The sequence below is a fragment of the Trachurus japonicus genome, chromosome 19 (genome assembly GCF_045865225.1).
Source record: "Trachurus japonicus isolate A0001 chromosome 19, Traja_1.0".
Taxonomy (NCBI): domain Eukaryota; kingdom Metazoa; phylum Chordata; class Actinopteri; order Carangiformes; family Carangidae; genus Trachurus; species Trachurus japonicus.
This window is the reverse complement of record NC_140925.1, coordinates 24,219,898-24,232,822: the sequence shown is the minus strand read 5'-3', so window position 1 is coordinate 24,232,822 and position 12,925 is coordinate 24,219,898. Positions and strand designations below refer to the sequence as shown.

The 12,925-nt window shown below is 43.0% G+C and overlaps 1 protein-coding gene across 2 annotated transcripts in view; it reads left to right on the top strand.

Annotated features, from left to right (window-relative positions):
- Window positions 1–10,576, top strand: part of svild (supervillin d) — a 49,157-nt gene extending 38,581 nt beyond the window's left edge. For both annotated transcript variants that reach the window (XM_085762312.1, XM_085762311.1), the window contains exons 15-28: window positions 357–493; window positions 757–904; window positions 1,296–1,441; window positions 1,650–1,825; window positions 2,014–2,149; window positions 2,328–2,628; window positions 3,373–3,527; window positions 3,714–3,816; window positions 4,588–4,932; window positions 6,030–6,185; window positions 6,789–6,932; window positions 7,650–7,762; window positions 8,146–8,301; window positions 9,194–10,576. In XM_085762312.1, coding sequence (XP_085618438.1) covers window positions 357–493; window positions 757–904; window positions 1,296–1,441; window positions 1,650–1,825; window positions 2,014–2,149; window positions 2,328–2,628; window positions 3,373–3,527; window positions 3,714–3,816; window positions 4,588–4,932; window positions 6,030–6,185; window positions 6,789–6,932; window positions 7,650–7,762; window positions 8,146–8,301; window positions 9,194–9,280 — 2,303 coding nt within the window. In that variant the 3' untranslated portion in view covers window positions 9,281–10,576. The remainder of the gene's footprint in view (window positions 1–356; window positions 494–756; window positions 905–1,295; window positions 1,442–1,649; window positions 1,826–2,013; window positions 2,150–2,327; window positions 2,629–3,372; window positions 3,528–3,713; window positions 3,817–4,587; window positions 4,933–6,029; window positions 6,186–6,788; window positions 6,933–7,649; window positions 7,763–8,145; window positions 8,302–9,193) is intronic.
- The last annotated feature ends 2,349 nt before the right edge of the window (window positions 10,577–12,925 follow it).

Sequence of the window (12,925 nt, the reverse complement as noted above, 5' to 3'; positions counted from 1 at the left end):
AGAAAAAGACATCCCCCTTCCCACCCCACCCCACCCCAGGCAGCAAGGACACATCAATACAAGGACAGGCTCAGAACATCAGACTATGCTTGGACAATGTAACAATAACATTAATTAGAGTAAATAAGTAATAATTAGGAAAAGGTAGAATAAAGAAAAGAGAAAAAAAAGTTATTGTAACACAAAAAATACATGAAGAAAAAGAACAGAGAAACACACAAACATACAGCTCTAGACATCAGTTTGGGGGCACAAAAAGTTCTTAATTTTTTCTATTGAAGAAGTCCAGGAGGTAATAGTGGCTTGCTTTGCGTTGTGCATTCTGGCTACTGACAACTATTTGCCCCTGCCTGTAGGTCGGAGGCATGTCCAGGTGCGCTTGGTGGAGCCCACAGCCAACTCTCTGAACAGTGGCGACTGCTTCCTTCTCATCACACCAAAGCAGTGCTTCATGTGGAGCGGAGAGTTTGCCAACGTGATTGAGAAAGCTAAGGTAGTGAATCTCACACATACTTGTGTACTGCAAAGGCAGGTTTCAGGGCCAGCAGTGTCATGTTTAGACAGGTGCTGCTACATCTTGATAATGTTGAAATCCACTGACATTCTGCAGAAGAAAATTTCCTGCCTCGGGTAAATTCGAGTCGTTGTTTCAATTAACATGCCCTGACTAAAACAAGACTTTGCTCTCCCTGCCTAAGAGATAAATGGCCGACCCCCATTACAGTTGTAATCTTATCTAATCCTTTGTACGACCAGGCGTCGGAGATGGCATCGTTTGTCCAGGCCAAGAGGGACCTGGGCTGCAAGGCCCCCCAGGTGACGGTGCTGGAGGAGGGCATCAACACTGATAACAGATGGGCCAAAGAGTTCTGGAGCCTGCTGGGAGGAAAGACCAAATACAGAGGTACATAACACACACATTTATTATCTACTCTGAAGGGCGAATGCCAGGTGATAACAGCTGATCACACAAGTGCACAAATACTCACGATCATCATCTGCTTTCTCTGTGTCTGTGCCTCAGCTGGATACACCTAACATCTATTTTATAGCATATATTTATAGCAGTCCTTTTTTAATTCTTAATACTCATAATAATTTCTGTCTTATAGAAGTTGTAGGTATCGACTTTATTTCCCTAGAAATACTTCAGCTGTGTTGAGTCTTTCTGACTCAGAGGCTTGAAGCTCAGTTTACCATGTGAAGGATTATCTGTCTAACCTCTGTGCCCCCTCCTGCTGTCATACAGATATGCTTACACTGCTCTTTATGATGAGTGTGTGTATGTGTTACAGGAGCGGGGGAGCCAGAGGAAGATGAACTGTATGAGAGCGGGGTGCTGGACTCTAATGGGGTGTACAGACTCCAGGGAGACAAACTGGTGCCTCATGAAGATGCCTGGGCCTCAATCCCCAGTGTTTCTTTGCTCAACTCTAAGGAGGTAATGTAATGAGAGTAATGACCTCATAGAAAGACTGAGTAGCAAAAACAAAAAGCCTGGTGTGAAAGTTAACATCCCTACTACTATTACAGATGGACATTTAAGTGCACATTTATGCACATCTTATGTTTGTGTTGCATGTTGTGATAGCTGCAGTAACACCCTGACGTGTCTCTATTCTCTCTCCACCGTCAACATCCCACCCCAGGTTTTAGTGTTTGACTTTGGCGGCGAGGTGTACGTGTGGCATGGGAAAGACGTGCCCTTGGGCGATAGAAAAGTGGCTGTCAAACTGGGAAAGCAGCTCTACAGCGGCAGCTACGACTACAGCAACTGCAGAGTCAATCCATTAGATGCCTCCTGCACAAATAAGGACGTGCCTCAGTGAGTGACACGGGACAAAAATCCCACACGACTGTAAAAGCTTTGAGACTTTGTTTCAGCTATTCATTGTGTTATTGTAGCCCCTAGTGGTTTTATTCTGCCAGCACATCTGCACTGGGAAGCTTCTTTTTTTTTTTTTTTTTTCACTTGCGTGTGTGTGATTGTGTAATTATGTGTGTGATTTCCAGGCAGGGGGAGAGTCGCCCCAGTTGGACACTGTTTGGCCGGCTGTCGGAACACAATGAGACGGCGTTGTTCAGAGAGAAGTTCCTGGACTGGGCTGAGAGGAAGAAAGAGGAAGCAGCTCAATCTGAGGAAATCAAGGTAGATGAGATTAGACTCACAATAAACACATTAATAGCAGTGACTGACAATCTGTTATCAGGGAGTTAAGATAAACACTGCTCTGCTGTGGGTCATTTAATTACGGAACATACTGAGTGAGAAAACAAATGTAAGAAAAAAAAAAAAACTGGCTTCAAAACATTGTTTGTCTGCTCAGAGCCCGGTCCACTCCACTGTCCGCTCCCCTCTCGAACTGGAGCTGCAGCCATGTGACGCCAGAGTTCTGCTGGACAATGAGCCCGATCCGGTCAAGAGCGTTCTGGAGGGGGTCAACGTCCAGCGGGGTCACGGCTTGGTGAGGACGGAGGACGGTCGACAGGCAGAGCTGGCCACAGTCGCTGTAGAGGCCTGGCACATCAAAGAGCACGGGGAGGAGGAGCTGCCTCAAGAGAGTCTGGGCCAACTTCACGAGGGCGACGCCTACATCATCCGCTGGAAGTACTCTGTCACTACACTTGGTGAGTTTTATAATCCAGCAGCGGCCTGTAGAGGTTTGGATCTGAAATCGTAGTTAAAACTAGGAGAAACTTGATGAAAAGAGGAATTAGTATCTGATTAGCTACAGTATGTTTCCATTATCCCTAGAAATGTGCAAAACCCAAATATTGCAATGAAAAACTGGTAATGGAAACACCAACATTGTGTAACAGAGATACTTTTTTTGCATTTACACATCACCAAACATGACATGACCAGTTCATGTCAAGCCACACATGAGGGCTTTGCCTTTCAACAGTCAAGCTCTGCCTTTGTCTTCTTTTAAAAATAATCACAGCAGCTGTAGCAGCAGTCGAGATCACTGTCTCAAAACCATGGAAACGCAAGATGCTTTCGGTCATCTTCCTCAAAATGAAGTCTCACGGGACAAGAATTTATGAGAATTATGGGATATCACGAGAGTAGACTTTATGAGAATTACTGCTCATTTGAAAAACACACATCGACAAGTACAGTAGTACTTTGTTGAAATTTCAGAAATATCGCTTTTTAGTTTCCGAAAAACTGTAATGGAAACTGAAAATACTTTAATGCATCTGTTTGGAGAGCACATGTACAACCATTGCATCACTGAAAAGATGCAAATGTACCTGTGGTTGACAAAGCTGCATGTTGCATTTAAGTCTTCCAACGGTCCAGAGGTGGAGACAGAAGTCCTGGTTTCAGCTGCTGGGTTCACTTTGGTTCTGTTGTTTCTCTGTTAGTGGGGAAGCGGCAGAAACCCGGGGAGCTGAGCGCCGGAGCTCCTGGAAGAGAGAGGACTGCTTGTTTTTTCTGGCAGGGCCAGCGCTCCAGCATCAGCGAGAAAGGAACGTCGGCCCTGATGACAGTGGAGCTGGGCAGCCACAGGGGGTCACAGGTCAGTACCGGCTCATCACTGTCACACACTATCAGTGAAATGTTTTCATCGGAGGCATAGTTCCTCTTTAGCAAGGGAGAACAATTTGATTTATAACAGAGACACATGAATGGCCGCATGTTCAGGTGGTAGCTGATATGAATGAGGCTTTGTTCATCCGACTGTATGTGATTTGCATGGCTCAAGGTGTTGGTGAGTCAGGGGAAAGAGCCACCGTGCTTCCTCCAGCTCTTCCAGGGAGGTTTGATCATCCACAAGGGCAGCAGAGAAGACAGTGTAAAAGACACAGGTATGAAAAAAAAGAAGTTTGTTGTTTTCAATGATGATCTATTTTTGTGCTCATTTAAAGAGGAACTAAGCAGGATTTCTCCCGTGGCTATGCTACATTTTTGCCCTAAAGGGACAACGAGGAGTTTCTCCATCGGCAGAACGAAAAATTCCGCAACAATAAAAAAGTCTCATATTAATGTGGATGAATCTACGTGGTGGAAATGCTGGGCGAGCCGACCAGTGTTTCCTTACTTTCGGTTTCGCGGCGAGTCATGAGAATAACGCAGCCAAATCGCCGTTTATGGTCTGAACTACGACAGTGATCGTCTTCCAACCTCTGACTTTAATCTTTGATGAATGAAAACATGAGTCAAAGAATTTCACGGTGCGCGCGGGGGCTCATAAATGTAGTGTGAAAACGCTTCGCTTTTCCAAAACTCCTCATTGTCCCTTTAATTAAAAAGCTCTGGAGGCTCTCTGACTTCCATCTGGCGTCTCACGGTTGAAAACCAACCTTGCAACATCAGTGTAGTACCTGGTCGCCGCCCCGGTGTCCCAGCTCCGTAACCCATAATCTTTTGTTTTTGACGGTTAAGCCTACACAAACACGCGTGCCGTAACATCGTATATATGTTACGTAATGTTATCCACCGCTCAATTTATTGATTTTTCGCCGGCTTTGTTGTAAACAAATGCACATGGGTGAGAGCAGCGTAACCAGAACAGCGGAAAAGCGAGCGGACTTGCATAGTTCCCCTTTAATTCACTGCAAAATCTTGTCTATGTTCAGGTGGCTGGAGGTTGTTCTGCGTCCGCGGCGAGGCAGAGGTGGAGGCCTCTCTGGTGGAGGTGGACTGCCAGCGTGCCAGTCTGAGGTCACGCGCCAGCCTGGTGCTCCTTAACGCTCAGAAAGCTCAGCTGTACGTGTGGCACGGCTGTAAATCACACCCCAGCGCCAGGCAGGTGGCTAAAAGAGCCACGGACAAACTGACCCAGCGCTGTCCCTCAGAGCTGGGCCTGAGCAGCAGCAGCAGCAGCGTCTCAGTGGAGGAGGTGGAGGAAGGAGCTGAACCCTCAGAGTTCGTCAAGGCTCTGGGCTCGCAGGACAAAAAGGCCTACGACTGTATGCTGCAAGGTGCGTCCTCACGTTTCACACATTCCTCAGCGACTTCACAAATGATCTGCAACACAGATCGTGACTGATTTACAGTAAGGCTGTCTTTACACTGCACGGTTCAAGTGGCCCAATTCCGATTTTTTCCTCTCAAGTGGCACAGATCGGATCTCTAACATGAATGTGTAAATGGGACAAATGTGCATTGAATCGGATATTGTCTGATCAGATTCAGGCCCCCGTTATATGTGGAAATAAATCAGATACAAATCGGATATCTGCCAATGCGTCTGCAGTCTAAACAGACAGATCGGACCTTTCCTGGCAATGCATGTCATACGTCATCAATGATAATATTAATTCACGTGCTCACGCGTCTCGCTGAACCTCTGTAGCCCGTGATTGAGTGACACGTGAGGCTGACCTGGACTACCATGACCAGCTGTAATCACTGTCACAGGCGTTACAGTGTTTAATTTTGTGGTGTCCGCATGTCTGTTTTTTCCCCCCTCATTAGTTCTTGTTTTCATATAGGCCTACTGTAACATTCATTTCTATGCGGATCAATACGAGGGCAAGCGAGGGAGTGTGAAAAAAGAGAGCGATAAACACCAGATTTCACGTTTTCCTACCGGCAAAAACTGAACCGAGCCGATAAGAAATCAAGAGAGGAAAAACAAACAATGTACACAAATGTGTCCAAGAGGCTGTCCCGTTCTCACTACGTGAGCAGCAGAGGATCGAACAGTGGCACAACGTCACCGTCACTGTCAGCTGCTCATCTCACAGCAGCTCCGTTCCACACAGCCACTTCATTAACGTTATTTTGTAACGTTCACTTTGTAAGTGACGTGTTGGATATAAACTCTGAACACCAGACTCACCTTCGTTTAAAAATATTATTATATTATTATGTGACAATCTCCTGAAATCACTAGTTTATTTCCAGCGGGTTGTTTCATGCAAGCACAGCAGGTGTAAATGCAGATTATCAGATCTGGGTCACTTCTGATGTGTAAATAGTAAATAGACAGTCAAAAAAATCGGATATAGGCAACAAATCGGAATTGGGCATCAAGGCCTGCAGTGTAAAGACAGCCTCTGTGCGTCATCTCCAGATCCAGGGAAGTACAACTACACGCCCCGGCTGTTCCGGCTCAGTGCCAGCTCCGGGCTGTTTGAAGGGGAGGAGCAGCTGTATCCTGCCCGGGTGACGGAGGGAGTCATGGCGATGCCTTTCCTGCAGGAGAACCTGTATGCCGCTCAGCAGCCAGGTACCACACACCACAAGTATTGTTATATTTCAGTGAATTGCATGATGTTTATTATTTGTCTGACGGTTTCTACTCAACTAGACATCCTGCTTTGTTTCTGGAATGCAAATGTATGTAAACAAGTGTTTTAATAAGTTTAAAGAGACAGTGGGAGTCAATACACATAAAAAGAATCTGCAGAATATTTGAACTTTTCCTGAAAAAGCAAGAAATTGAATTAATTTAAGCTCGTGAGTCAAAAATGAAAATAATTTGTGCGTTTTTTAGAGCTTCATCCCTGATCTGAGCCAGAGATGTCTGAGCTTCAACCGGTGTCACATCACAACACAACAAAGAAGCAGCAGACAGAAAATACAAGGACGTTCGCTATCACACTGTTCTGTTTGAACCTTGTACTGATGAAAACATAACAATAAGAATCAAGTGTTTTAAAGACTCTTTGACGTGTCTCTCTGTAGATGGATATGTTTCATTGTTCAGACTTCCATGCGCAACCTTCTCGCCTTTGAAACGCCTACAGCTGAATATATTACCCCCCCTTTGTTGTCACCGGATGTATGAGCTCTACCCCCCGGTCTAATTCTCCTGTCGTTCTGTCTCCAGCTCTGTTCATGCTGGATAACCGTATGGAGGTGTATCTGTGGCAGGGCTGGCAGCCTGAAGACACACAGTGCACCGGCTCTGCAAAGATGCGCTGGGACAACGAAAGGAAATGTGCCATGGAGACGGTGCTGCAGTACTGCAAAGGTCCGACTTCACAGACAAATAACCAAGTCCAGTTTCGATTGAAAACTCCTTTGAGATACTATGACCTGGACAAATGAGAATATGCACAGGCTTCACAGACAGAAACTACTGTTCTGATTATTTAGTTGAATCTGAAATAAGATGTGTGACATTCTCTTGCTGCTTAAATATTTTTTTTTTAGATATTGATCTTTTTAAAGGGACAACGAGGAGTTTTGGAAAAGCAAAGCATTTTTACACTACATTTATGAGCCTCCGCGCACCGTGAAATTCTTTGACCGGTGCAAGACGGACTCATGTTTTCATTCATCAAGAGTTAAAGTCAGAGGTTGGAAGACGATCACATACCGTCGTAGTTCCGACCATAAACAGCGATTTGGCTGCGTTAATGTCAGGACTCGCCACGAAACCGAAAGTAAAGAAACGCTGGTCAGCTCGCCCAGCATTTCCACCACCACTAATAATAAGAAAATAATGATAGAGACAAAACGATATATTTATCGAAAATGGGCCCATTAACAAGTCTGGGTAACGTAGATTCATCCACATTAACGGGAGACTTTTTTATAACCAAATAGAAACTCCTCGTTGTCCCTTTAAGTGAAAATACTACATACTTACTGTATAAATTATCCTTCTAAATGACTGCAAGTGCTGTTTTATGTTACTAAATGTCTGAGTTCAAATGCATCACCACCTTTGAATTTTGGGTTACAGAGAAGAACCCTCGGCGGCCCCCCCAGGCTTATCTGGTCCTTGCAGGCTGTGAGCCCCTCACCTTCACCAACATCTTCCCGTACTGGGAGAAAGACTCCAGCATCACTCCAAAGGTGGGAGCCATGTACAGTAGTTGACAACACAAAGACTCATCTGGTAGTGTCACCGCTCAGATGTGTCACATTCAGTGTCAAGAGTTGCTGGGGAAAGGGACAGAAATCTCACAGTGCAACAGAGCAGATCCAAATGAAAAATAAAAAAATAAAATAAAAATAATTTATGTAAAGTTAAAATGTTGCTTTGACTTGAAGCCAGTGACCTTTTAGTTTCCAATCAGCCTCATTAAACTCACGAACAATGTAGCATATTGGCTGATGATGTGAATTCATTTGCACATATTTTCATAATATCTATTTAAATCTGTTGTGTGTCATTTTAGCTAGCACAAATAAAGCGGTGGAAACTCAAGTGCTCTGGCGTTTGTTTATCTGTGCAGAGTGAGAGCTCCAAGAACAAAGTTATCATGGTGAAGGAGGCTCTGTCCAAGCTTAGTAAGCAACAGTACTCCATCGAGGAGCTGACCCACAAACCACTGCCAGAGGGGGTGGACCCCCTGCGCCTGGAGGACTACCTGTCTGACGAGGACTTCAAGGTGAGACACCTGGTGCACCCACTGGTAGAAAACAGGAGGAATCTTATACAACAATGTTCAAACACAAATGATACGTACCTATACAAAAAGCAACAAATAAAGCTTAAATGGTTAAAGGGATAGTTCAACATTTTGGCAAATTGGCCCATTGCCATAATCGCTATAGTCATAGCAGTAGGTTTGTTAACTTTATTTGTCAGTGTAAGCTATTTTTAGAACGGCAGAGCGGAGCCTGAGCTGCTCAGAGCTACGTAGGGTAGCTAAAGGAATTTCTTGGTTTCCCTCATCAAACTCATCAAATACAAAATCCCAAAACTCTTTGTTTGCACAATCACCATGCTATGAGATAATAATGGAACGTTACAAAACTGAGTCGTTTTCGAGGTAAATACAGGGTAAATGCTTGCTGAAAAACTGTCCCTGAACGCAACGTGCATCAGCGGTTTTGCATGAATTTACCTCTAAAACGGCTCCGTCTCGTAACGTTCCGTTATTATCTCATAGCGTGGTGAATGTGCAGCTCACAACTTGTCCACGACACCGTTTTTGAGTTGTTGGGTTGTGTATTTGATGAGTTTGATGAGGGAAACCAAGAAATTCCCTTAGCCTCCATAGTGTAGCTCTGAGCAGCCTGCCGCTCCGCTCCGCCGTTCTAAAAATAGCTTACACCGACAATTAAAGGTAACAAACCTACTGCTATGACTATAGCGATTATGGCAATGGGCCAATTTGCCAAAATGTTGAACTATCCCTTTAACAAGAACAAACACTTTGCTTTTATAAAGTAGCTGGTTCATAGATAAATCCAGCCTCAAGGACCTATGTGTCTTTTTTTCTTACAGTGTAATGTTACTACGGCACTAAAATATTCTCTAACTTTAATGTTTTACAGACACTTCTTGAGATGAGTCGAGTAGAGTTCAACGCCCTGCCAAACTGGAAGCAAAAGAACCTGAAGAAAAACAAGGGTCTGTTTTAAAAATCATTTTTCTGACAGACTTTTCTTTTCTTTATGTTCACAGCAGCTTTTCTTACATTTTTTTATTCTAAGAAAGAAAAAAAAGCGATAATGTCCTTCTTTTGTAAAGGATAGAAAAAAAACACACATGTACAATTTCGTTCAAAAGTTGATCTATTTTTAATAATAGTGCCATTTTTCATGTTCCTCTGTGTCATTGAAATATTTTAGCCAACAATTATGTGCAATTGTTAATCTTTTTTCATAGTATGGTTTCTTTGTATGGTAAGAATAGTTACCCTCGCAGTATAAATATGTAATATACTACAGATGAATGTGTTTTTATGTTTAGTCCAGACGTGTCGATTTTTGGGTGAGAATGACTTTGTATGAAAATAGCCAGTGATTTAAAAACTGAGGGAATTATTGATCGATTTTTACATTTCATGGAAAATATCAGCCCGTGCAGCAGGAACAATGTTCACGCTGTGAGGTTGACAAAGAGGAGAGAAAACAAATGACAGTTCAGAGAACAATCCCCATCATTTGTGGTTGTTCCAAAGAAATATGCTGGTGTCAAACTAAGACTGTGTGACAGACAGATCTTCTGCTTTAATAGTAACAGCAAAAAAAATCCCAAAGGTTTCCACATTTATTTGTGTGATGACATCATTTTTGTCAAGTCAGATTGTGATGAGCAGAAACTGGTCCCAATTGAAACATGAAATTTAAAATGACTTTCTAATCATTACACTGATACAGCTGACTGTATCAGGTGATTTAAACTGGCCCATACTCAGTTTTTCCGAGCTTGGTACTGAATATTTCCTGGATCTCATGAGTAACTTCCTGTTTGCCAGCGATGGCGGCCCTCTGATAAACTGGTTGCTTGGGACCAAATCCAATGTTTTTGTTCTTATCCTAAATGTTTTGTGAATGTGTGCGTGTGTGTGTATGTGTAGGTGTATGCGTGTGTGTGTGTATGTAAATCCACAACTAAAAGTATTATGTGTGTGTATGAAAGAGACTGAGAGGAACTGTGCAGTACAGACTGCCTTTTGTAGCAACATCTGTGCTCCATGTAAACTGTGATGTGCGAATTAGGAAATTCTCTGCATGATCACAAACTTGTATTGCTTAACAATCCTATATGAATTTTGCAATATGCATCCTTTTTTGTGATACTTAAGATCTGCATTATATGTGGAGACCAGCTTTTATTTCTTGGCACATAAAAACAAACATGGGTGGTTGGGAAGTGAGATGCTGATGCTCGATACTCCCTTTTTAAATAAAAAATATATATATATTAAAAAAGTCTGTTCTGATATTTTTCTCTCACAAATCAGAGGTCACATTAGAGAGAAACATGATGAAAATGAATAATGACTCAGTGGGATGTTTGAGTAGAAAAGAGGCATTGTTAATGTTATTAGTGCTTAACCTAGGAGTCAGAATCTCTGCTGTGAAAACGCCTGTTGGGATCAATGTTCCAACAGTCGCTGCATTATAAACACAACACATTATTTCTTTAGAATAACTAATCACAGTCATTTATTTTATTGCTGTGCTTATTGTGTGGGTGTTCAATGTAAAAAAAAAAGAAAGAAAAGTTGCCAGAAGAGTCAACTTCTTCACAGTAGTTTGTCACGATTCCAGTTAAAGCATCCAAACACCAAGATCCTGCACAGGCTGGAACCTCTTGCACTGAAACATTAAACTGCGACTGTTTCTCTAAACATCTTAATAGGTCTTTTTTTTCCCACAGCAGCAGGGATTTGGACTTGTCATATCAGGGGAAGCACAGGTGAAACTAATCACATTTACCTCGGCTCCATTTCATTTAGGGCTTTCAGAGAGCTCTGTGAAGTGAGCCAGCCAGCACAAAGCCAGAGCTAGAACTGCTCCACCTAAATTGAATCAAGCCAGCATTAATGTTATTAGTAACACCTGTGTTGGACAAGTCAAACTGTCCACAGCGTGGTCCGAGAGAAAAGGCCTCCACACAGCTTTGTTGGATTAGATGCTGTAAACTACATAAAAGCCATCAGACCACAACTGGGCATTTTATTTAAATATGTCAAAGAGCCACATTTGACAAGACGGACCTTGTTAGTTTTGGCTGATTTAGAACTACAGCAGAGACTCATGTATACAGTGAGCTCATTGTCCATCACAGGGTGGTGCATATCATTTTGGGAATACTTGGATCAGAAGCGTATGTCCCCTTTCACTGAGAAAATGTGAATACACACATTTTTAAAATAAAACTACAGATTTATTTGTCCACTTCAAGGCAATGAAAACCATCTGTACACATACTGACATAATTCAGCTTTTGGCAACACACTTTTGATTTCAGCTGGAGTTGTGTTTGTCCACTTGACTGATATAAGACAAATGGTCACACTCCTAGCAGCTCTGTGTTTGTACAAGACCTCAGTGCCTTTAGTATCTACATCTGCAATAGCTGGATCCAGGACTGTGCTACTGTGTAGTTCCTGAAGTCTGCTTATGTTTGCACCTTTGCAAACTACTGCATTAGGTACAAGGTGATCCTGGCCTCCATGTTGATGTGTAGCCACCAGGGGGTGTTGTCTGTCCAGCCTTTCCCTTCCTCTGTGCTGCCTTTTGGATTCCGGAATTAACAAAAAAAGGAGAGAATAAAACATTGAAAACTAACTTATGAGGCAGAATGATGTTTAGGTTTGTGGGCGGAGGTCAGGGTGGCGGGCTCCATCTCCAACGCTGTGTCACCAACACTCATAAATATCCATTAAGTTCCACCTGACTCATGCATTTCAATAGCTGTTTTAAACAACACCTGCTTGGGGACGGGATGCAGTGCAAATGTGTATAACACACCCAGGGTCAGTGACACCATGATATATACACAAACACTCAGAGATAGGCGTGTATCACATAAAGGAAACATTTATTCCAACATAAACCAGCTCTGCATCTCTTCCCTGCAAAGCCACGCATCACATTGATGCCAACAAACAACCCTAAAGTTATTTCCACAACAGATGGCAGGAGGTTTCCACTGCTTCCTCCAACAGCAACTGGGCGGCTGCTTTGTTTATTATCAACTCTGTCCTGCGAGCATTAATCACCTGCACCGCTCTGCCTTCTGGCTCAGGTGCCACAGCGGCCCACAATGCGTCTGACATGCAGGCAAACAATGAAGCTGCAGATACGAGCTAGATTAACTTGAGTAATAACATCCTGGATGTGAGATGATGGAGCTGGACGAGGAGCTTCGTTGGCCAAAACTGTCTGGAGCTTTTGATCAAGCCACAGAGTCTGACTGAGCACAAGACTGAAGTGTTTCTGAACTCACAATCAGTTCCCTTGTGCACTACAGTAATGCCTTCACCAGTGCAGCCTGTCATCACATTTGTTTTCCTTTATTATGCTGATGAATGATTTTCAAAATAAAGCACCCCATTTGATGTAATCTAGGTTATGTCAAGGTGAATTAGCCTTCAGTGTTAGCAAACACATCAGAGGAATATTTCTGGAATAGATTCTGGAGATGAGATGATTACATAACTCAAGTCTGTAAATTAAATAATAAGCATCTTATTCTTGTTGTAGCTCAACTTTTCTTAACTTAACCTATTTTAGCTTTGTTAGTTTTGCTTTGTTGTAACTCAGCTTGGT